Here is a 25,529-nt window from a genome sequence, read left to right as displayed (position 1 = left end):
TCTCTTGTGCCTGAAAGATAGCATGAATTGCTGTTAAATGTATTAGTAGCTATAGGGCTGATCTTTGGTAGATGCTGGAAAGTACAAAGTCCTTCAAAAGAGGAATGATTACAAAAAGCATGGGAGTGAATGCTTCTTGTCAAGTTAACAGCTTATCAAAGATCTCACGATGAATTTGTAAGGTTAAGAGAAGCCTGGAGTCTATTTGCACCATATCTAATGAATCAATTTTCTGTTATGGGTAATAATTCTGAATGCCTGAATATTCTTTAGTAAACTGGAATACGCTAAAGTTGTGAGAGCGGTTTTCTGATTAAGGTGTCTGGCATTTTCAGCCTTCTGTCATTATAAATTAAAGGCAATTGAACTGATGGTATGAAATTTGGAATGGGTATCCCACACAGAGGATAATCTGGGTACATTCTGATTATATTGTATTTTATAGTAGACTTCAATGTACTGGCTATTTTAATGTTACTTTTAAAGCATGTATTGTCATTGTAAACCTCATGAGAAGAGAAGACTCCCTGGAGAAGACCCTGATGTTGGGAAAGATTGAGGGCACAAGGAGAAGGGGACGACAGAGGACGAGATGGCTGGGCAGTGTTCTTGAAGCTACGAACATGAGTTTGACCAAACTGTGGGAGGCAGTGGAAGACAGGAGTGCCTGACGTGCTCTGGTCCATAGGGTCACGAAGAGTTGGACACTACTAAACGACTAAACAACAACAACAACCACCTTGCAATTGTACATTTTTACATTTGTGAGGATTTTTTTAAGGGCTAGCTGTCAGTTAATTAAATGAAAAAAGTATTTAATTAGCATTAAAAAGAGTATAAGGAAGCTGCCACAGTAAATAGGGTGCCACCACCCAAAAGGCCCTCTCGCCAGTGACCACCTGTTGCACCTCACTTGCTTGTACCAGAAGCCCCCTTCACAGCTACCTCTATTAAACCAAAATCATACAATTGTCTCCTCAGAAACACTGCTCTTCCTGAGTTCTGGGGTGATCCTGAGCCACTGTCATGGATACACAGACAAGAGCCCTCAAGTCTACTGCCAAAGGGAGCAGATGAGCTCTGTCTTAATTCTTTACCTCTCCCCTTTCCCTGTTTTGGAAAGAATTCTAGGGCATGTTCTAGGCAGTTAGCAAGCCTCTTAGACCTCACTATCACAGCATACAAAACTGACAAGAGTGGGTACCAGTGAGTTGTAGGTGCACAAGTCTTCCAGGCAACTTGCCTGCCATTACTAAACTGCTCATTGAGGAATCTCTGACAAGCTGGTGAGGAACGCTGGGTTTCCCGGAACGCAGCTTGAAAACCACTGCACTAGATCCTTACTAGACCCTTGGGCCAGGACAGATGTTGCAGTTGCCATGGGAATGCTGCTAAAAATGGCCTTCCTGCGGAGAGTGATCTTCCTAGGGACCAGCCAAGAGAAGCAGTTGCTACTTAGAATTGTGTTACAGAATCCCATGCCTTGATACTTTGCTCCACCTTCCTGGGAACCACTGGAAGGAACAGGGAGATTTGTAATGTGCAGGATAGTCGCCACAGGGAGGGTGGTTGAGCGAGGTGTGCAATTCAATCTTAGTGCATATGACAAGCCGTGGATGCGTTTTACACATCAGCACACATCCAGAAAGGATCGTCCCGGACTGCAGAATCCGGGACTGGCAGCCGTGTGACACCGGAAGTTGCGTCGACGTAACTTCCGGTGTCGTTTTGCCCTTCTATGGGCACCAAAAATGGCCACCGTCGGCTTCAAAAGTCGCTTCTACGCATGTCAGGAAGTGCGTCGACGCAACTTCTGGTGTCGCTCTGCCCATCTATGGGCACCAGAAATGGCCGCCGCCGACACCGGAAGTCATGTCTATGCACTTCCGGACATGCGTAGATGCGACTTTTGAAGCCGGCGGTGGCCATTTTTGGTGCCCATAGAAGGGCAAATCAGAAAGAAAAAAAATGGCTGCCGGCAGGAGAAAATAATGGAGAAAAACGGGAGATGAAGTGATACGGGGGACCACCGGGAAAAGGTAAGTAAAAACGGGGGTTTCCCGGGGAAAACGGGGTACTTGGCAGCCATGTCAGATTCACACATCAGAAGGTGAGTGATGATCACCAGTATGAAAAGGAATTTGATCAGGATCCTATGAAAAGCAGCCTGTCAGCAGAAGAAGGGAATGGAATCTACTTTAAGGCCTGTGGAAATAACTTTTGATTCATTGAATTCAGTGGGTTATGGCAATGCATGGAATTAATTTAACTGTGTTTTGTCAGCAAATCTGTTCCTTCCCAATTCCACATCTAATTGCCCCTCAAAGCATATGTTGCACTGCATGTGTTCTCTGCTGATCCTTATTTAGCACTTTAAATGAAATAGACAAAATATCTCACTGTGCAGTCAGAATAGTGTTCTGTTGCCAGGGGAAATAAAACTCCATTTATCTAGTGAACTGCAGTGCCAGAAAATGGATGCTACAAATGCCCTATTATAGTGTTTGGTCATCATTCCTGATCCTCAAAAGACCAGTCTGTGCTACTTCCCATTTGTACCTTCCTCAGTCTCAACATAACTGCTTGACGTAGCTCAAATCTTCTGAGTCTCTGTGCCATATGGAAAGAGAGCTGTCAGGAGTTAGCCACTTCACATCGGTGAACAAAAAAATCAGGAGTGTACCCATTGCTTGGGCTGGCCATGATTACTTAATTCATAAATGCAGCCTTACAAGTAAGCAATGAGATACTGGGCATGGCTGTTTCCTCATCTCCATCACTTCCAATCAAAAAGTTAACAGAGCATGAATAGCAGGGCAAAATCCCATCTCCCAGTTGGGTGAAACAGCCAAAGTGGTGCCAAAATGTTCAGCATGGTGGTTTCTTCAATGAATAAATGGCGGAATGCCAAGTGTGGGCACCCACAAGCTTCCAGGGAATGGTAGTGGCTTCAGATTGAATGACATGGAGTACAAGGAAAAATGTGGTTTCCTTTAACTGGCATTAACTGTGCGCCGGAGAGGCAGGAGAAGAAGTTATTCACAGATGTGCAAAGTACAAGGCCCACATCTTTTGCACAAAGGCCACTATTTCAGTCCAGTTAATTAAGGAAGGGTGCTTCCATACAGGAAATGGATCGATTGCCTGTCTTGCTATGATTCTGGTATGGATCTGGTATGGTATGGCAGGGATATTTAAGGGAACCTGAATTAGAGCAACTAGTAAGAATGTAACACAGTTCATAATAATTAGAAGCCTGTTGGAATTTTTAAAAAAGTATATTGATAATGTGTCTGGTCTAATATTTGTATTTTAATTGTATAAGAAAGTTAGGCTAAAATTCTGTACCTACCTGCCTCCAACTCAAGGGGACCTGCTTCTGAATAGATATGTATTGTTGTTGTTGTTGTTGTTTAGTCTTTTAGTCGTGTCTGACTCTTCGTGACCCCATGGACCAGAGCACGCCAGGCACTCCTGTCTTCCACTGCCTCCTGCAGTTTGGTCAAACTCATGTTTGTAGCTTCGTCCTCTGTCGTCCCCTTCTCCTTGTGCCCCCCATCTTTCCCAACATCAGGGTCTTTTCCAGGGAGTCTTCTCTTCTCATGAGGTGGCCAAAGTATTGGAGCCTCAGTTTCAGGATCTGTCCTTCCAGTGAGCACTCAGGGCTGATTTCCTTCAGGCTGGATAGGTTTGAACTTCTTGCAGTCCATGGGACTCTCAAGAGTCTCCTCCAGCACCAAAATACAAAAGCATCAATTCTTCGGCGATCAGCCTTCTTTATGGTCCAGCTCTCACTTCCATACATCACTACTGGGAAAACCATAGCTTTAACTATATGGACCTTTGTTGGCAAGGTGATAGCAGTTATGAAATTAAAAGACGCCTGCTTCTTGGGAGAAAAGCAATGACAAACCTAGACAGCATCTTAAAAAGATATGTATAGGATTGGATTATTAATTAAAAAACTATCTACATTTTGTTTTAATGCACAAAATACGTTGATGCATTCCTAAAGTGATAAGCAACTTGCCCAGGGTTGCCTTATTTGTTATAGTTTTATTATATTTTTAGCTTGCAGATTAAATCAATAATAAAAAGGATACAAGTGTGAAGCAAATTCTATAAGTGCCACCAAATTGTTCCTCGGGGAGACTATAGTCTGTGACAAAATGCTACCTTGAAGCTTTCAAGTCACTTTCTTGCAAGCTCAACACACACACGAGCAAAGAAATCTGTACATTTATTCAAGCTTGAAGGTTTATGTTCTTACGGCTCTGTCTTTTGAAACACCTGATTACTGTGCAAACAGAACTCCATTAATGAAGACCCCAAAAGAAATGTTCAATGCAATTATACAGAATTGCCCCCCTCCCCATAGAAGTTCATTGTTTTCCCATCATTAGCATAGATACTGGTAACAGCCTATGGCCAACGCCTTGGTTCTCTTTTCCAAGATGTGAAACAGCATTCTTCTTGTACCCCAGACTTTTAGAAGACATCTGAGGCAGTCCTGTTTAGGGAAGCTTTTAATGTTTAACAGACCATTGTATTTTAATATTCTGTTGGAAGCCGCCCAGAGTGGCTGGGGAAACCCAGCCAGATGGGTGGGGTATAAATAAAATAATTATAATTATACGAAGGCGATGGACCCAGCTGAGGCTTGGAAAATACTCTAAAGATTGCTGAGGTTGGTGGGGCACAACTCAAACCTTCTAGAAAGCCATTGCAAACGCAGGGTACATTTGAGCATGGTATGAGAGGAAAGTGGTTAATTGCTACCTTTACTGACTGTTTCAAAGGAATAATTATATCTTTATTAAAAATATATAATTACTTGATATGGAACTGCATATGTATGTGGTGTAAGGTCCTCACTTGGAAGCCCCTGAGACCCCAGTTAAGGGGGTCAGTTGCTTCTCTTGCCACCCACCCACCCATCAACTCCGGGCTGTTTTCTTCATGTGCAGAGTTGCTGGCCTAATTTTCCCCCACCTCCCAGATTCAACTTCTTTTATCCTGCTGGACAGAATTTGAAAAAGATTATAGAATAAGCCAAAGCATAGGAGGAGGACACAGAAACCAGGTGATTCTGGAGTTGATATAAGGGGTGATCACTGGTCTGAAACAGGGCAGTCTGAAACAGTTTTCTGGCCAGACTGGGAGGGGGAAGTGGTTGGTCTGATAACACCAGCAGGCATTGTTTTAGGGTTCATTTACACTTCCACTTGCCCTGCTGCTCCCCCCTGGGGGAAACCCACTGTTTGACGCTGAATTGGAGCAAATGTCAATCAGGCAGGATGCCGAGGGGCGGGGTGAACCACCCGGTGGCCCACGCGCGATGTCCGTATGCACACACGGCATCCCATACGGACTGCACGCGCCCTCGTCCGCTCTACAGCTGGGGGGAGGCAGGGGCCATCTTGTCACCCCCCCGAGTGGCACCCGGGGCAGACCGCCCCCTCCGCCCCCCCACTTCATACGCCCCTGCAATCAGGTTGTCTCTAGATCGACATTTGCTCCAATTTAGTGTCCAAGATGGGTTTTCAGGGCAGAGCAGTGGGGCAAGGACAAAGACCCTGGGACCCATGCCTAGTACAGCATAAGCAGAAAACTGCTCCGACCCATGGCGCCTAGGCACGGGGCAAGGAGCAGTGTGGATGACCTCTTAGTTAAGCAAACTCAAGTGACCTCTGTTCAAGACCAACAGCAGTGAGAGTCTATAATGTGTCTATCCTTTAGAAGAAAGGACAGATGGAAGGGACTGAATTTGCTCACTGCTCCTGTATGAATCAGATTATCAGCAAAACTTAGCCTATGCAGGCGACAGCTGAATACATTCGGGAAACATCTGTGCAACACTTGTGTGAGTGTGTGCTTCTACATCTAGCTCAGGCATCCCCAAACTGCGGCCCTCCAGATGTTTTGGCCTACAACTCCCATGATCCCTAGCTAACAGGACCAGTGGTCAGGGATGATGGGAATTGTAGGCCAAAACATCTGGAGGGCTGAAGTTCGGGGATGCCTGATCTAGCTCCTCAGGATATGTGTGCCTGTTTCCATATGTGTGTGTCCGTAACCGGATTGGCGCTTGTGGTATTCTATTTTCAGTCAGGTTCTACAATCCAGGTTCTACAATCCTTGGACTAGAAGCAAGATTTGAATGGGGTCTGAATCTCTGAGTGCTTTGGAGAGATCCTGGGCTTGTCCGAGGTGAAACGGGATCTGTACAAGGCACCTCAAATCATAGCAGGGACCCCCTGAAGTTTTTAACCTTATCAGATAAGCAAAAAATCAGGGTGGGGGATGAGTGAGGTAGGGCAAACACCAGGGCAAGGGGATTTACATTGCGACTGACAGGTCAGGCTTGTAATCAGAGGGGGTGATTTTACTCAGACTCTCCAAACCCAGCGCTTTGGGGAAGGAAAGTTAATCCCTTTTGGTTAATCCCAATCAAATATAAAGAAGCCTAGCACACACACACATGCAATGCTGAACCTGTTTGCCTGTAATTTAACAGGTTTCTTATCTCAGGACACCTGTCTCATGTCTGCTGTTTTGAGGCCAATTTCTCCCAAAGCTCTAGGGGAGAGAAAGATTCCCTTTTTACCCCTTCCACCCAAAGAAACTGTAAAGGCTACACATATGGAGAAACCACTGTGCCCATCATTCTGAAATTTGGCAGGTTTCAACCCCTCAGGAGGGGCTATTATGACTGCAAATTTCATCCAAGTCTGCCAAAATTAAAAATTATAGACATCTCCTTTTTATTTTTTAAATGAAGATTTAAACGTGCCCAACACAACAAAATTCTGAATCTAGTTGTATTTTGAAAGGATTTCATCCACTTGCAAATTTCATCCACTTACATCAAATGGGGGGGGGGGGTGAATAGCGAATGGGGAATGTATTAGGATGCAGCCAGACCGAGGCACCTGAGCCGAATCAGGCAGCAGCACCTGAAGTACTTCACCTCAAGGCAGGCTGTTTTTCAGAGAAACAAACAGGCCCCAACCAAATATTGAGGTTTCTGCACTCCATACTAGAAACATGTTACTTACTTATCTGAAGGATATGAACACAGTCTATGTAAAGTATAATTGATTAATTCACACTGAAATGGAGAATGCCTGTGTGTATTGCTGAAAGGGCTTTAACACGGGGAAATTCCACTGGAGTATAGTAAGTTTTCTAATAGCTAACATGTGAGTGTTTAACCTTAGATCGGGTGACAAAGGTTTGCCATTTCGAAGGGAGTTGCCTTTGAGTCTTTGTTCCCAGGCTCTGTGGAAGTAAGGGTGCATAAACAAAGCTCTCCAGGAGCACACAGCCTTAGGCTGTAATGCAATCCCATGCAGAGTTATTTTTCAGGTGCTGAGCCTGTGCTGGACATCACAAAATATTGTATGGAATTATTTGGGTGTATGTATTTTTGATGTTTTTTGTTCTGTTTTGAAGAAAATTCTGCAAGTAAAACTTTAATTAAACTTTTGGGCCTTGACAATGTTTTATTTCCAGAAGGAGTCAGCTTTTATGCATTCAGTTGCTTCAAGCTGAACAATAATAATATCTGCAATGGTCTATTTGAGAGAGAGAGAGAGAAACTGAACCATATTCCTATGTTGTAAAGAACGTCAAGGCACACAGTACTCGTACAAAGGCTGATTAAAATACCATATTAAACGGCCTCGGTCCAGTATACCTGAAGGGGCGTCTCCACCCCCATCATTCTGCCCAGACACTGAGGTCCCGTGCCGAAGGCCTTCTGGCGGTTCCCTCGCTGTGAGAATCCAAGTTACAGGGAACCAGGCAGAGGGCCTTCTCGGTAGTAGCACCCGCCCTGTGGAATGCCTTCCCACAAGATGTCAAAGAGAAAAACAACTACCGGACTTTTAGAAGACATCTGAAGGCAGCCCTGTTTAGGGAAGCTTTTAATGTTTAACAGATTATTGTATTTTAATATTTTGTTGTAAGCCGCCCAGAGTGGCTGGGGAAACCCAGCCAGATGGGCAGGGTATAAATAACAAATTATTATTATTATTATTATTATTATTATTATTAGCTATTTGGGAACAGTATAAGGGCATCTGCTTCCTTTATATCTTGGGTTCATATTAGTCAGCTCGGCGGTGGCGGTGGCGGGGGGGGGGAACGGCGCACTGTTGCTATCATAATGCAAAATATATCCGCAGCCTAAACATGCAATGTAGATACTGTTCTACACCTCCTTTTTGAGCAGTGATATACTCATGACTGAAAAGACCCCATTATTGTTGATGAGTGAAATTTTCAAATACTATATTGAGTTGGAAGGCTGGAACATAGAAGACTCATACCTAAAGGAGCATGCAATCATTAACGGGATAATAAATATAGAAACTCTTAAGGTCATTTCTGGTGAATCATCCTTATTTCATTTGAAGTGGAAGTTTGAGAGAAAAATTCAAGGGTGTGAAGAGAGGTTTTTTTAAGGTAAAAGGTAAAGGGACCCCTGTACATTAGGTCCAGTCGTGACCGACTCTGGGGTTGCGGTGCTCATCTCGCGTTATTGGTCAAGGGTGCCGGTGTACAGCTTCCAGGTCATGTGGCCAGCATGACAAAGCCACTTCTGGCGAATCAGAGCAGCGCACGGAAACGCCGTTTACCTTCCCGCTGTAACGGTTCCTATTTATCTACTTGCACTTTGACGTGCTTTCGAACTGCTAGGTTGGCAGGAGCTGGGACCGAGCAACAGGAGCTCACCCCGTCATGGGGATTTGAACCGCCAACCTTCTGATCAGCAAGCCCTAGGCTCTGTGGTTTAACCCACAGCACCACCCGCGTCCCAAGTTTTTTTTAAGGTATTGTCAACCAAATGCTGAAGACTTGTGATGCTACTAGCACTATATCATGTTGTGACCTCCTTCCAATAAAAGGGTTAAATCCATCCTGGTGGTGGTGGTGGTCTCTGTTCACTGCATAATTTACACAGAAGTAGACCTACAGTGTACTTCTCCTGATTTATTGTCATGTGCACAGCAGTAAACCATGCATCCAAATTTCAACTTCTTACCATAGAATCAAATAATTGTAGAGATGGAAAGGACCTCAAAGAAGGGATAACTTCCTAGAGCAGATTACCAAACATTCAGAAGGGATAGATGTGATAGTCATGGGGAGACTTCAACTTCCCCAGTATCTGTTGGAACTCAAACTCTGCCAAGAATATAAGGTCTGACAAATTCATCCATTACCTTACTGGCAATTTCAATTCTCATCTTTATAAACGACTTGGATGAAGGAATTGAGGGGAAGCTTATCAAATTTGCAGATAACACCAAACTGGGAGGGGTAGCTAATGCTGCAGAAGGCAGAAAGAGGATTCAAAGTGACTTTAACAGATTGAAGAACTGGGCCCAAACTAACAAAATGAATTTCAACTGGGACAAATTTAAGAATGAAAAGCACTTCAGTGGCTCTTAAAAGCTTTCTTCAAAGAAGAAGAGAACTTGACAAGCCCTGAAATTCTTCTCCTGTTCTGATGAGAATCCAAACTGGAAAAGAACCACTGGCTTCCCTGATGGACAAGTCCTTTGCATGGCCACAGAGAGACATCTCTCTTATCAAGCAAAACCTGGGGTGGCTAGGGATTGTGGGCATTTTGGTAGCCCAAGACCCACATGCTAAAAGAGTTTCCTCCACACTGGATCACTCACATCTAAAGCTCTTAATCCTGATGTGGCCGGGCGCATATGGAGACAGGGAGACAGTACCACTGTTATAATAGGAGGAATTCCTTCTTCTGCACAAATATTAAAGGTGCAGAAGTTCGGCATAGTAGGCTGTTCTTGTTATACAATGCAGCTGATGGAGGAAGCTGGGCTTCCCTATGGCCATCTATTAAGTTGAGAAACATTTTTCCAGCTCTTAACTCACGGCTGTGGACCTGCAGCCTACTCTCATCTTCTGACTCAGCAGCAGCTCTCCAGTTATCACCTAGGAAAAGGTGAGCCGAAATATGTGGTGCATGACTCAGACTTCTTTATTACTGTATTGTTTTTGTCGCCCCTATGGGACACTTCTGGCTGCCACTTCTTTTATCACCTGTTGTGACGTTACTAGCTCCATTATTTGCACAATCATTCAAATTTTACAGCCAGCTCATTCTCATCTGATTGTGGTTGTCTTTAAGTGCCAGATTCTAATACTGAGTTGCCTGAGGCTGCAATCCTACGCCCACTTATCTGGGGGTAAAAAAGGTAAAGGGGCCCCTGACCATCAGGTCCAGTCGTGTCCGACTCTGGAGTTGCGGCGCTCATCTCGCTCTATAGGCCGAGGGAGCCGGCGTTTGTCCGCAGACAGCTTCCGGGTCATGTGGCCAGCATGACAAAGCTGCTTCTGGCGAACCAGAGCAGCGCACGGAAACGCCATTTACCTTCCCGCCGGAGCGGTCCCTATTTATCTACTTGCACTTTGATGTGCTTTTGAACTGCTAGGTGGGCAGGAGCTGGGACCGAGCAACGGGAGCTCACCCTGTTGCAGGGATTCGAACCGCCGACCTTCTGATCAGCAAGCCCTAGACTCTGTGGTTTAACCCACAGCGCCACCTGGGGGTAAGCCACATGAAATTCAATGGAAAGGCTGAGGAAGCACGTTGGGGCTTACGTTTCACAGGGAAACGTAAGCCCCATCCATGCCTTACTCGTGTGGAGTGTGTTACTTTGAAATAGGGCTTTTAGCTCCACTCCTGATGTTGCATTGTTCACCGTTGTCTGGAGTGAAAAGCCCAAGGGCTGAGCTCCTGCTTGTGTGTATGAGCTCCCCCTGGTTAGGGTACACTTGCCCCAGTTGCATGGAGACACCTCTGCATGAGAGTAGTTTGTGGTCATGAGCTTTCTCTTCAAACATGCAGCTGCCTAGGGAATGAGTCACAATATTCGGGGTGTTCCTTAAAATATAGGTCTGCTTCAAGTAAACATGGGAGAGTAACACATGAGAGTAACACATGGGGAGGGCTTTCTTTTAACAGCAAATGTCTATATTTTTTAATTCCCTATATGTACACAAGAACAACCCACCCATTAGCTGTCCTTTGTATTGCTGCCAACATGGATCTGAAGCAAAGGCAATCTTGTGGCATGTGAACCAAAATGCGGCCAATTCTTGAAATTTGCACTTCTCTGAATTTTCCAGCGGAGATTCCCAACCCAAAATCTGCGCAGAACTGCATATATCAGTGAAAATAACATTAAAATGCACAATGTTTGAGGAACCTTTTTTTTATGATGGTGGTGGTAGTGGGGTTTAAAAAGAGAGAAACGGAAATATGCAAATGTGTCCATCCCTAATTTTTGTTTAACTAATGGAGGCTGAAACCCAAATAACTTACTGCAGTGGTTCCCAACAGGTGGTCCGCGGACCCCCAGGGGTCCGCGAGCTATGCCAGAGGGGTCCGCAAGTTGCTATTAGAATAAAAAATATATTAAATGTATTTCGTATGATAACAGATTTTTTTGTTTTGGCCGCTTCCTGCATGAGCAGAGTCTAGCGCAAAACTAGAATTAGATAGAGGCAGTAGTTCTGCTGTCTGCCGTTAGGTGGCGCTTTACAAACACTACTGTTTTGCAAAGAGGCAGCGCACGCATTCTACTAACGCTCACCTCCCCAAGATGCTTTGCGCGTGTCGGCTTCATTTGTGCACTACTGCGCAGGTACCCTGTCTTCTCCATTCCCCTCCCTCCTCCCTGGCGCGCGCTGCCTCTTTGCAAAACAGTAGTGTTTGTAAACAAAGTGTGGTTTTTTGCGGAAGCTACAGTTCGCGTAGTTAAAAATGGACCGTTGGTTAAAAAGTGGTTCGTTAAAACGACAAAGGCCTACAGATGAAGAGGAAGATAATGCATTTGATGTTCAAGTAAGTAAGTCAGTGACTCTCGAACCGATCTTGCCAGTGTCCATTGGAACCAAATCATTGGTGTCCCTTGAACCTAACCCTTCCAAGATCAGTGTTAAGCTTACTGGAAAAAATTAGATTAGGAATTAGGAATTAGATTTAGGATTAGGAATTAATGGGGGTCCTTGTCACAATAGTGGCTCGATGAGGGGTCCTCGAGAAAATTTTGTTGGGAACCCCTGACTTACTGAATTGCAACTTCAGAATAAAAAAGGATCCTATTGGTTTTCACAGGGCTGGGGTGGGGGATTGATATCATTTGCTGTCCCATTCATACTGCGCAGGGTGTGTGTTTGTATATGGAATCATTATGGACACGGTGCTGAAATACTTGTATTAAAAGCTATTAGTTTCTTGTGTTTGATGCATCATAATCCTGTCTGCTGTTGCATTTCCATTAGTCCACAGGTAAATTACTTTCCGGGTTGCGGTGACGGGCAGAGGGGAATCATTTCCGAGTGCTAATAGATAAATACAAATCAGCTAAAATGGGAGAAATGCAGTTCCATCTCCACCAACAATTTGTCACTGGGTCTACCCCCCGGCAAATCTGAAATCTCAAAGAAAATGGCAATTTGAGCTGAAATAGATTCAGGATGCTGACAGGAATTACAAACATCCTGCTTAGTTACAAATGTGGAACGCTCACTTTCAATAGCTCTTATCTGGACAGTGCAGCTTTCAAAACCATCTCTAATGTTTTGAACCTTGGGACATAAGGAGGTAGACATATCTCTGACTTCATTGCTGAAGGTAAAATTAGATGAGAAAAGGAACCGAGTTTCAAAAAAGAAAATATATATGGTTCATGGCACCCAAAAGGGTGTGTGTGTGTGCATGCGCGTACACACACATATATGATTAGTTCTACTGCTATGTCAATTAACCTGGAATGCAATCTGTGCACCATTTCAAAAAATGAATGTTTGACGCACATAGTCAACCAATTAAACGGGACTGGAAATATATTTCTGTCCCTTGAAATCTATGCCAGGTGACAGATATAATTGCTACAAAAAAATGCAATTTGGAACCCAAAGATGCAGAACACAATTCTGCAGTCCAGAGTCAATCATATCTGTACAGTGGAACCTCGGTTTATGAACACCTCGGTTTATGAATCTTCGGTTTACGAACGCCGCGGACCCATCTGGAACGGATTAATTCACTTTCCATTACTTTTAATGGGAAAGTTCGCTTCAGTTTATGAATGCTTCAGTTTATGAACAGACTTCCGGAACCAATTACACCCATGCTTCGGGTTAAGTGCGCTTCAGGTTGAGTACTCCGCGGACCCGTCTGGAACGGATTAATCCACTTTCCATTACTTTCAATGGGAAAGTTCGCTTCAGTTTATGAACGCTTCAGTTTAAGTACTCCGCGGACCGTCTGGAACAGATTAATCCACTTTCCACTACTTTCAATGGGAAAGTTCACTTCAGTTTATGAACGCTTCAGTTTATGAACAGACTTCCGGAACCAATTGTGTTCATAAACCGAGGAACCACGGTACTCATACAAAGGCTGATTAGAATACCATTTTAAATGGCCTCGGTCCAGTATACCTGAAGGAGCGTCTCCACCCCCATCATTCTGCCCAGATACTGAGGTCCCGTGCCGAGGGCCTTCTGGCGGTTCCCTCGCTGAGAGAAGCCAAGTTACAGGGGACCAGGCAGAGGGCCTTCTTGGTAGTAGCACCCGCCCTGTGGAATGCCCTCCCACAAGATGTCAAAGAGAAAAACAACTACCAGACTTTTAGAAGACATCTGAAGGCAGCCCTGTTTAGACTTCCGGAACCAATTGTGTTCATAAACCGAGGTACCACTGTATTAGCAAAGTCACTTAAATAATGCAGAAGGACTCCAGAGATAAGAGTCCTGATAACACTTTACTAAGCAAAACAAAAACGGCGTATAATTAGAGGAGAAAGGAACAGAGAGTTTGTGTATTTCTTAGGTCAGGTCTTTTACATATCAGGGAGAAATGTAACTAAACATAAAGAGGAAGACTCTCTCAGAACTATCAAGCCAATAATAGCATGTGTTACCTCAGTGAATATCATGCCACTCTGCTTGGTTGCTAAGCACCTGTCCTCTCCCCAGCTACTTGACTTTAACACTAACAGAATTAATCCATAAGTTATAAACTGAATGATCCCTGCTGTTGCATTTCCAACAATATGTGAGAAAACTAGAGATGGGTACCCTTTTGAGAAATTAACTATGTAACGAAACACAGTGTTAGAAAGAAAGGTCATACTGGCTGGATCTACACTGATCTGGGAAATGCTATAAAAAACAGCTATTAAAAATATAGCTCCCAATGCTCCCAATGCAATTTCCCATTGGTGATAGATCGCTGCACTGGTGTCACATTTTTATAACACATTTTTAACGTTATAATTCACCAGTGTAGATTAGTCCCCTGTTCCATTCCCTATTACACAGCAGTAACACACCAATGCCAAAATAGCCTTGATTGAAGAAATAAAAAATTGCAGCACCATGACATGCATGGGGTGTCCTTCATTTTCAGTAAGGTCTCTGCACACCCATATAGGTTCTGAGCCCCCCCCCCGTTGAATTGCTTTTCCACTCGTAGCAGTGATGGTGAGTAACGTTTGGGGTTATGCATTTCAGGCCCATATGAAAACTGAGCTACCACTCGAGCGGATAACCAATGGAATCTCCGGCCAGTATCTGATGCACAGCATTTCCTCCGCCACCTTTTCAGATCACTTATGCATCCTGCTAAAAATAAAGCAGCCCTTAAATAAGAGGACTCGCTAATTTGTTCGAGCTCCTAAATTCTATTTTTAGGCCAGTTGCAAATACTATGACATTTGTGAGATTCTTTCCTCCTGCTTCAATAAGGAATTGCCAGGCCTGTTCCCTTCCTCCTGGCAGACCTAAAATAAATTAGCACCTTCTTCAGTCCCAGGAGAATTTTGAATTATAAGGAGGAAATGTCTGTTTGTAAAAACGTTAGCAAAATAGAAAAAAATTCCTTCAGTAGCACCTTAAAGACCAACTAAGTTTTTATTTTGGTATGAGCTTTCGTGTGCATGCACACTTCTTCAGATGCATGCACACGAAAGCTCATACCAAAATAAAAACTTAGTTGGTCTTTGAGGTGCTACTGAAGGATTTTTTTTCTATTTTGCTTCGACTCAGACCAACACGGCTACCTACCTGTAACTGTAAAAATGCTGATATAGAATAAGGCCCACCTTTTTGAAAGGGGGGGGGCTTTTTAAAAATGCTTTCTCCAACTAGTTTTTTTTTACATTCAAATTAATGTACAAAGGCCACTACAGCTGGCTCATAGGATCTGGCTTCCTACTGCATTTTAATTCAATTAACTTGAGTGGCTTCTCTTAAAAGAGTTGAGCTTTCTGTTTCCCAAAATAGCTTCCCTGCCACGAGGAGATGATACTGCAAAGCATCTACTTTTTTTTTAAGGCCCTGCAGAGATAATTAAATCAGCATGGTGATGTTTTTGCATGTCTGAAATCTATGCTCTTGTCACCCCACTGGAGATCCAGGTTGCCATGGCTCAGTAGCAAGGTCGCAGTGGCAGTAGTGTGGGCAAAGGTGCTGTATTGGTGACACTGGCAAAGCTCCAGTGAGGTGCAATGATGGGGGCAGGGTGTCAGCTGGGTGGTGGTCGGATGCACCACCCAAAGCAAATGGCTTCATCTCGCTGAATGCAGAGACCACCCCTGGAGAAGTATCAATGTAAGATTCAGCTGCCAATGCACTTAGCTTCTGGAATTGCTGTGTGTGTGTGTGTGTGTGTGTGTGTGTGTGTGTGTGTGTGTATGCATGCACCATCTTGTTTCATTCAGTTCCCATAATGTCTTGAGCTGGCTATGCTTGTAGTTCCAGGGGGGAACAGGCCTTTTCTGTGGTTGGATCTACACCAGGCATAAGCAAACTCGGTCCTCCAAATGTTTTGAGACTACAATTCCCATCATCCTTGACCACTGGTCCTGTTAGCTAGGGATGATGGGAGTTGTGGTCCCAGAACATCTGGAGGGCCAAGTTTGCTGATGCCTGATCTACACACAGGAAAACCCCTACTATGAATAAGTCAGAAATTAAATGGTTATAACGAAGGGGGGGGGAACGCCAGGGAAAATTTCCTAGAATTTGCTCTCTAGCACCATCTGGGGTTGCATGTTTATAATGCATTCAAAACACTAGGTGTTTTTTTTAACTAATGTAGCTGAGTCCTGAGTGTGCTTGTGACCTAGGAATTGCTTATTCTCTAACATGAAGCATCCAAAAAATGCCTAAACTGCATTTCTCCACGACATTTCCCATCTTTGCTTCCAAACACGAGTCTTCAATGCATTACTCTGATAAGACCTCTGTGATTTGCCTCAGTTTCATAAGCTACCTCCCTTCTCTTTTTTGTGGCTCTGCTGAGCGACTGATAAAGGGATAGGCTTCATCATTACTAAGCAGAGCAATTTAGGAACTAAATAAGGAAACAAATCTCTTCAGGTTCCCAGTATCCCTTTGCCTTTCCCCCTTCCCATCTTGAACTGCCACTCTTATACAGTAATTCCTTCTTCCTTCCTTTTCAATCTTCATGCTCCATCCAGTGTTATGGTGTGGTTTTTGGGTTTTTACCCAGTTTTTTTTCCCCATCAGTAAAAATTATGCCGTACCAGACCTGTTGCTTAGCATTCAGGAGACTGGTTATATATATATATATATGCTAAGCAACATATATAAAAATAATGACATGTTTCAGTAAGTTAGATGTTGATTTTCTAAAACCTGGCTGCAAATTGCAGAAACATTATTGCCTTCTTTCTTGTTTGTTACTAAATTGAATTCATGCAACACATGAGAGAGAGAGAGAGACAGAGAGACAGAGAGACAGAGACAGAGAGAGATGGAGAGAGAGATCTTACAGCATTATTTAATGCGAAATTTCTTGGAAGCAAGTGCCAGTGGTGCAGTGGGCAGAAAAGGCAGGGAAACATAGAGCCAGGATACCCTGAGCAAGAGTGGTGATGTAATCTTTCAGAGTGCCAGTGAAACTGTCAAAGTCTCCTTGCTCTGGCAGTGAGCATTTTGACGTTAAATCTTGCCTCACCAAATTATTATTAAATTACCAAATTATGATGGAGGAAATCAGGGAATGAGAACAGTAGCCAAGCAGAGGCTAGGTACTCCTTTCATTTTCAAATATCTAATCCAGGGGTCAGCAACCTTTTTCAGCCGTGGGCCGGTCCACTGTCCGTCAGACCATGAGGTGCGCTGGACTATGTTTTGAAAAATAATATGAACAAATTCCTATGCCCTACAAATAACCCAGAGATGCATTTTAAATAAAAGCACACATTCTACTCATGTAAAAACACCAGGCAGGCCCCACAAATAACCCAGAGATCCATTTTGAATAAAAGGACACATTCTACTCATGTAAAAACACGCTGATTCCTGGACCATCCGTGGGCCAGATTGAGAAGGCAATTGGGCTGCATCTGGCCCACGGGCCTTAGGTTGCCTACCACTGATATAATCCTTCAAGCACCTTGACAAATAATCCATTGTGGTGGGAGGAATGGTGGAGTCATGGGAGAAACATAACCTTTTTTCTGGTCTGCAGTTCTGGTCTGGTCCATTTTGTGGTGTGCAATTGCACTTCTGCATCAATACAGAGCACAAAAACCCTGAACTTTTGCAGGAATTCACACAGCGACAGTGGCTGAGTGATGAACTGCAGAGCACAAGCCTGGAGGGCAAGATGCTTCTGCAAAGCAGGAACTTAACGTGTGTCTTTCCTGACTCTTCTGTTGCTCTCTAGGGCAATCGGTGGAAATGGAAAGGTCTTTGTGCTAGAACTTCTCTGGAAGGCATTAGGCAGCTGAAGAAGGAAGTTGCTTTTACCTATTGTTTCCACTGTTACCAGATGCAACTTGCCTGGTGGAGCAGAGCCGCAGTCACAGCCTCCTGGAAGCATCGCTGGGGCTGAGCGGACATACACCCTTGTGCAAATAAATGTTGCCTATAGCCCACAAATTCTCAATGGGATTTACGTCCGGGGAATTCCCTGGCCAATCAAGTACAGTACCTGTATTTTCTGCTCTGTCATGAATTTCTTCACCACTTTCGATGTGTGACAGGGGGCTAGGTCCTGCTGCAATATCCCAGTACCATTAAAAGGTAAAGGTAAAGGGACCCCTGACCATTAGGTCCAGTCGTGACCGACTCTGGGGTTGCGCGCTCATCTCGCATTATTGGCCGAGGGAGCCAGCGTATAGCTTCCAGGTCATGTGGCCAGCATGACAAAGCCGCTTCTGGCAAACCAGAGCAGCACATGGAAACACCGTTTACCTTCCCGCTATAGCGGTTCCTATTTATCTACTTGCATTTTGACGTGCTTTCAAACTGCTAGGTTGGCAGAAGCTGGGACCAGGCAACGGGAGCTCACTCCGTCACAGGGATTCGAACCGCCGACCTTCTGATCGGCAAGCCCTAGGCTCAGTGGTTTAACCACAGCGCCACCTGGGTCCCTAACGGTACTGTGTCCAGTACCATTAGGATACCTCTTTTCCAGCTCTGGAATAACTCTCTTTCATAGAACCTCAATATATTGTGGCAAGCGCATCATTCCTTCTATTGGCTGCAGGTTTCCGACACCATAATGATCAACTGACTTTTTGTGTTTGCTTTGAGTACAGGGTTACGAGTAAGATAGAAAACATGTTTTGTTTCAATTAATTTGCAGCAGTGAGACCACCAGATTGGCTCCACCAGTGTCCCCACGCAGTCCCCTGGCCACCACCCGTCTCAGCCCACGCAGCCCCAACCTCGGCATCCCCTTCCGCTCCTGTTAGGCAGAAGGGATGCTGCAATGCTGGTGTTGCTGTAGCTCCAACTCACAGGGTGAGCTGCTTGTGTTACTTTCTACATTGATTCATTGACTAGGTGTTTGTTTTTAAAGATTGTGTCGTTTTCTTTTTCTTTTATGATTTCTGGAAGTGCCTCCAGCCATGGGATGAAAAACAATAATAATAAAGGAAGAGCTTCAGAGTACAGAAAGGGTTTGCCAAGTTGTGCAATTGGTTTTATTATAACGCTTGAAAAATAACTGGAAACTGAGAGCTTTGTCTTGCTTTTTTCCAGAAAAATAATTTTGGAATAGTAACAAGCAGCTTAAAGATAGCAAATTCTCCTGGTACATTGAAGGCTAAAGGACCGGCCCATCTCTGTCTCGTCCTCCCTAAGGGCAATTGCACACAGAGGAGCACTTGGCAGGGGCCTCAAAGGATCACCCTCGGCCTTCCTGGCTAGCCACCACTTCCCCAAATCTCTCTAATGGTGAGCTTTTGGGGAGTGAGGCTCATCATTTAGCAATGGCAATACAGTGGTACCTTTAGTTATTAACTTAATTCATTCCGGAGGTCCGTTCTTAACCTGAAACTGTTCTTAACTAGAGGCGTGCTTTCGCTAATTCATTCCGGAGGTCTGTTCTTAACCTGAAACTGTTCTTGACTAGAGGCGTGCTTTCGCTAATGGGGCCTTTTGCTGCTGCTGGCACACAATTTCCGTTCTCATCCTGGGGCAAAGTTCTCAACTCGAGGTAACTCTTCCAGATTAGCGGAGTTTGTAACCTGAAGCGTTTGTAACCTGAGGCGTTTGTAACTCGAGGTACCATTGTAGTACAGCTCCTTTTCCTCCTAGGTCCCTCCCCCTGTTATTGTGCAAGTGGCAACAGTAGAAAATGTGCTGGCAAATGAGCCGCCATCTTGCATCCCCATAATGCCTCAGAGCTGGTGTCAAATGGTGGCCACTACAAAAAATAAAATAAAATAAAAAGATAGTGATTATTCCGAGAAAAATCTACCAAGTGACTTTCTTTTCCAAAAGAACGGGGGGGGGGAATACTCTTGCCTTCTGGGGGAAAAAAAGGATCACCCCCATGTTGAGGACATTTTCCTCAACAGCTCCAGTTGGATGAAAATTTATGGGAAGATGTGCAACAGTGTGTGTTAGCCTATTATCCGAACAGAACGTCTGTCCATAGGTTTCATGATGAGTCCACACACAATAAAAGGAAATGGAGAATTCTGACCATTTACTTCACATTTAATTAGCTGATAACAAAGAGAAGCAGGTACTAGACAGGAATGGTATTCAACATCTACATGGACTTCCATTTTATTTCAGGAAAAGTCTCTTAACTGGCAAACCCACATTGGCAGACTCTTTTTATTCCACACAGCCTGTTAGCCCACAGGGTGAGTCTCTCCCTCTCAAAGGAGCAGAGATGTTGCCCGCCTAGAGCTTTTGCCATAATGCCTGCTCCACGCCAGGTGGCCAGCCTCGTGGCTGTAGCGGTGAGCGAACGACCCCAGAACCAATCTCATGGAACACCTGGCAGGGTGGTCAAAATTGGCCTTCTGTAAAATGGGCAAGGCAATCCTAACCCCAGCTGGGCAGCAGTGGGGTGTGATGAAGTGCCATAGCCAGGCCCACATCTGCAATGGCACTCCTCATGCCAGCCAGGACACAAGGTGGGTGGTGGGAAGAAATGCTTTGCTTGGTCCAATGACGTCAAGTGATGGGTGGCCAGCTCAGGAACCTGGGTTGGCTCAGTTCCTTCCTGCAATGGGAATGAGCCACTTGGGGTGTGTGTGTGTGTGTGTCTTTCTGTGGGCTACCACCCACACTTCCACCTCCCTGCACTTTCCATAGGGAGGATGTTGAGGTCTACATGAGAGGAGGTACATCCCTCCAGCAATGGAGGTCAGAGCAGCTGTTTTGGAACGGCTGGAGGGAGACTCAACATTTGGATTGCCTTAGAAAGACGGACCTTGCAGTGGGACTCCGTTTATTAGCCAAGCCTCCACTCCAAGGTAAAACTTTTCACCCCGCATCTACCCGTCAGCAAAATGTGTCGATTGATGACCCAGTCCTGCTTAGGACTGTCTCGGTGTATGAATGAGAAGATTAATTTAGAGCACTAGTGGACTTAAAAGGACTAATTATCCTGGAGTTACCTTGGAGGAAAAAATACCAAGTTTAAACAGCAGTTGCGGCAAATGAAAGCCGAGTGGTGAGGGCAAAACCGATTGGGGATAGAAAATGACATCAAGAACATCTGAAACAATGTGAACATGTAATTTTGCAGTGTCACCTGGAAATTGCCAGAGAGAGAGAGAGAATAAGAACCTCTCTATAGTTTTCCCGCAGTGCTAATAATCTATTGCATCATATTGAAATTTAGAATATATATACTGCACAGAGCAGAATGAAATGCTGTTTCATTGCCACAAGAGGGAGTTTGCATGAGCTTTTGAGACTTTGCTCCTTTGGTTGGTGGTTATAGCGACCTCCCAGAGAGAGAGAAAAAACATCTGGCATTATCAAATGGTACTACTTGGCTGTGGTTCAGATGCAAATGGAATCAATCAGTCAAATGTAGGAATAAGTAGCAATTTCCTTCAGGCTTTTAACAATATTGATGGCTCTAAGAACCAGGGATGGGCACCCTGTTCATCATTTCCAAATTAAGAAAATGCATTAGTGTGAGGTGGAGTGCCAAAACGAACCTTATTGTATTTGTGCCACATCTTATGAGCCTAAGTGTGATCCAGGTTGAGCCCCCTGCAGAAAAAAGATGCAAGACCTGGGCTGATGGGAGGCAGATTATGGCGAGCAAATCCTTTGTGGAAACAAGCGTGAAGGAGGCAAGGGGTGGAGGAAATGGACGCTTGTGTTAATCTGAATGTAATTTTAGTAAATATGGAACATTCTAAATCGCATGTGCTGGGCACACAGCAATTGGAACCTAAGAAGCCCTGGTCCATCCTGCTCAGTACTGTTCACACTGATTGGCAGTAGCTCTCTGGGATTTCAGAGAGAGTGTCTCTCTTCCAACCCTCCCTGGAGGTGGCAGAGATCGAACCCGGGACCTTCTGTGTGCAAAGCAGGTGCTGCACCTCTGAGTGGTGGCCCTTTGTCCTAGTGGTGGCCCTTTGCCCTAGTAAGACGATTCTTCCTGGTAAGTTATTCTCCCCAAAAGAGGACACTGGAGTCGGGCTTCAGAGTTATTGGTAAACGGAAACAGAAATCGAACAAAGATATTTGGGGCACAGCTAAAATTAGTCATGATTAACTGCCCTTGGTATCAAGTGCGATTTGAGTTAGCGACAACTAATTCATTGTTTTCAATGAGATACAATCATTGTTTGCTTTTGCTATATTGTACTCAGTGTCCCCCCCCCAGCCTTATTTGTTTTTAGTCCTTTTATTTATGACCCTTCATCATTTCTGTTCACAGCCGTGGCTCCTGTCACATACTCAAATGGATTTCTGCAGCAATGAGCCCTAGAAACTGCTCTTCAGAAATGAAAACTGGAACCTGTGGGACACAGGATATATGCCACGTCGAAAAATCAGCAAGATGTTTGTGAAATCAAAACGAAACCATACATTGTTGCTTTGTGATGCTTTAGCATTTGTGTTCACTTAAATATCCCCAACAACACACTAGAATATACAGTACAAACATGGTCCATGCTTGATTAATTGGACTAAATGTTGAACACGATGATTGTCAGATTGTCCTTAAATGGAAAACTCATTGTGGAATGATATAAGTAGACCAAAGAATTAAGCAGATTTTCTTTTTTTGTAAAATGCATCTAAACAGACATGAAGTGTATAACTTACTAAAAACTCATTTCCCCCCCATTTCCAGTCTCAACGTTTCATATATATTTAAACCTGTATTCGGCACTAAATCCAAGAAGGATTTCCCTTTCCTTAGGTCCAAAAAAAAAAAAAAAAGCTTTCTTCAATCCGTGGGATTTCTTTTTCCCATCAAGAGTCAGCAGTGTGCCTGGGAACACGGTAATGGTCAGGTTTGATGCGCGCCTTCTTCTCTTGTGGATTGGCATACTTCCACTTGGATGGAGACATCTTCAGCTTTTTCCTCTTCTTGTCCGTGCACCACACTTTCTCACAATACTCCTCCACTCTCTGGAAGTTGCTGTAGCCTATTAGCTGCAGGAACTCCTTGTACCAAGGTCTTGAGCCCTGCGGTATGCTACTCTGAGCCGGGCAGGGCATCTTGTGCGATGCATCCTCCTCATAGTCTTTGTTGAACATGTCGTCCACACGCTCTTCTTCCACAACTTCCAGTGTGATCTTTCTTACTGTGTGAACAATGCTGTGTTCCACTGTCTGGCAGAAATACGTCCCGGCGTCCATCCTGTGCAGCCTTAAGAACAAGAGGCCAAAGTCCACTTTGAGTACCCTTTCATCAGTCTTCACCTGAGGGTGGGCAGCAAGGAGATGGTGTTATTCAGTGGAAATAAAGCAATACAGTAATATCACATGAGTGTGGTTTTTAAAATAATATAATAATAATCAGGAGAAAGGAGGTAATAAAGTATAAGGGGAATTAGAAACAGTACGACAGGATAACAGAATCGTGGAGTTTCATTGGATTTCTGGAAAGGGTCTGGAAAGATTATCAGGAGCAACCTGGGTGCAGAAGTTGGAACGAACTGAAGCATAATTTGTGTACAGGCCTGGCTCTAGGGGTAGTCTTGGTGGCGCGAGGCGCCAGGGTGCCGAGCTGGTAGGAGGGCGCTGCGCGCTGCGCCCGCCCACCAGGGTGGGGGCGCCGGAGCGATCTCTGCGCCACGGCACCAGGGCGCCCGACCGGCTTGAAATGGCCCTGTTTGTGTGTGTTCATTTCAAACATCTTTGAGTTCAGTGCAGTCAAAAACTAAGCACCTTAAGGCACCACTCATTTTAATAAGAGAGATCAACTCTTTAACTGAAATCAATGATATCTGGAGTGAAAGTTGATGTGCTCGTGGGAGATCCGTGTGTCAGAATAATCTAATCTATAAAAAGTGCAAGAGGTGCTTGATAACACAGCATGAGTGTGTGAGATGCAGATCTTGGGTTTTCCTGGTGGATTAGAGGCTCGACTCTAGGAAGGGCGCACAAGCTCACAGCTTGCTCCTCTGACCATGATGTGCATGACCTGCCTATTCACGTCATGTGTGAACTGGTCCACAGAGGAGGGATTACATTTCAACGAAAACTGCATCATTCCCAAGAACCCTTCCCCACAATCTAAATAAACTGGTTATTTAAAGGCGGTATAAATATTTACAGAGCAACCTTTCCTTTTAATTTAAAAAGCAGTAAGCACAACAGAGCGTTTCACAATATTGCACAATATTGTGATGATAAGGATACAGTGGTACCTCTACTTACGAATTTAATGCGTTCCGAAAGCACATTCGTAAGTAGAAAAAAAATTGTAAGTCGAATCCCATAGGAATGCATTGGGAGAAAAAAATTGTAAGTGGAAGCAACCCTATCTAAAAATTTGTAAGTAGAAAAAATCCTATCTAAACCGCATCCAAGATGGCGGACAGAGCTCCGTTCGTAAGTAGAAAAATTTGTAAGTAGAGTTATTCGTAAGTAGAGGTACCACTGCATGATGATGGCTGTAAAAAGGCCATTGATACTGGAGGATGTGAAGTAGACAAGGGGGCCCGTGCAAGAGAGGTTACACCCTTCCATTCAGTGAGAAAGTACCTCTTCCTTTCGTGCTTCGTGTGCTCTCTGTACAAACCAGATGACTTTGGCCTGCAAGGTCCTCGGTATACATTCAAGGAGAGTGCTGTTGTATTCTATTCCGTATGCTAGTCGCTCTTCGGTCTTATCCAGGATGTCTCCTATAAAGAAGGAAAACACACACAAAAACCTGGTAGGGTCCTTCACAAATACTTATTTGTCTTCACCCGGGCCAGCCCAAGCCATTTTGCCACCTGAGATTATAAAGATGGGCACCACTGCATCCTTGCAGGGCTGGTAGCTGCTGCCCACTGCTGGCAGCAGAGAGAAAGGGCCTCAGCTATTGCGAGGCTTCACCAAAACTCCTGGTTCAGGCAGCTGCTAGCAATGGAAGCTCAAGGGGCATGGGAGTGCCTGGCCAGGGCACCCACTCTTTCTGGCAGACCTGTAGGGGCCTGGGCAGGCAGCGAGAGGCACTCTGTCTGCCGTCTCTCCCAATCTGTGAGGCAGGTGGCTCAGGGTGGCAAATGATAGGACTGGCCCTGGCCTTCGCACTGAGCCCCCTCTAGACTTAGAATCATAGAGTTGGAAGAGACCACAAGGGCCATCCAGTCCAACCCCCTGCCAAGCAGGAAACACCATCAAAGCATTCCTGACATATGCCTGTCAAGCCTCTGCTTAAAGACCTCCAAAGAAGGAGACTCCACCACACTCCTTGGCAGCAAATTCCACTGCCGAACAGCTCTTACTGTTAGGAAGTTCTTCCTAATGTTTAGGTGGAATCTTCTTTCTTGAAGTTTGAATCCATTGCTCCGTGTCCGCTTCTCTGGAGCAGCAGAAAACAATCTTTCTCCCTCCTCCATATGACATCCTTTCATATATTTGAACATGGCTATCATATCACCCCTTAACCTTCTCTTCTCCAGGCTAAACATAACCAGCTCCCTAAGCCGTTCCTCATAAGGCTTCTAGGAAAAACTTTAGGCTTCACTTTTCAAAAACAAAATAACAAATAACTTCCATTATAACGACTCGTG

The 25,529-nt window shown here is 44.6% G+C and overlaps 1 protein-coding gene across 2 annotated transcripts in view; it reads right to left on the bottom strand.

The window, feature by feature from the left end:
* Positions 1 to 19,997: 19,997 nt before the first annotated feature.
* Positions 19,998 to 25,529, bottom strand: part of SEMA3E (semaphorin 3E) — a 159,515-nt gene continuing 153,983 nt past the window's right edge. Inside the window, exons 16-17 of one of the 2 annotated variants that reach the window (XM_035138052.2) lie at positions 24,514 to 24,653; positions 19,998 to 23,226 (exon numbers count right to left, since the gene is read on the bottom strand). In XM_035138052.2, coding sequence (XP_034993943.1) covers positions 22,774 to 23,226; positions 24,514 to 24,653 — 593 coding nt within the window. In that variant the 3' untranslated portion in view covers positions 19,998 to 22,773. The remainder of the gene's footprint in view (positions 23,227 to 24,513; positions 24,654 to 25,529) is intronic. The other variant, XM_035138053.2, reaches the window with a different exon arrangement.

Source organism: Zootoca vivipara, chromosome 5, assembly GCF_963506605.1.
Source record: "Zootoca vivipara chromosome 5, rZooViv1.1, whole genome shotgun sequence".
NCBI classification, from domain to species: Eukaryota; Metazoa; Chordata; class Lepidosauria; order Squamata; family Lacertidae; genus Zootoca; species Zootoca vivipara.
This window is presented reverse-complemented; position numbering and strand designations above follow the sequence as displayed.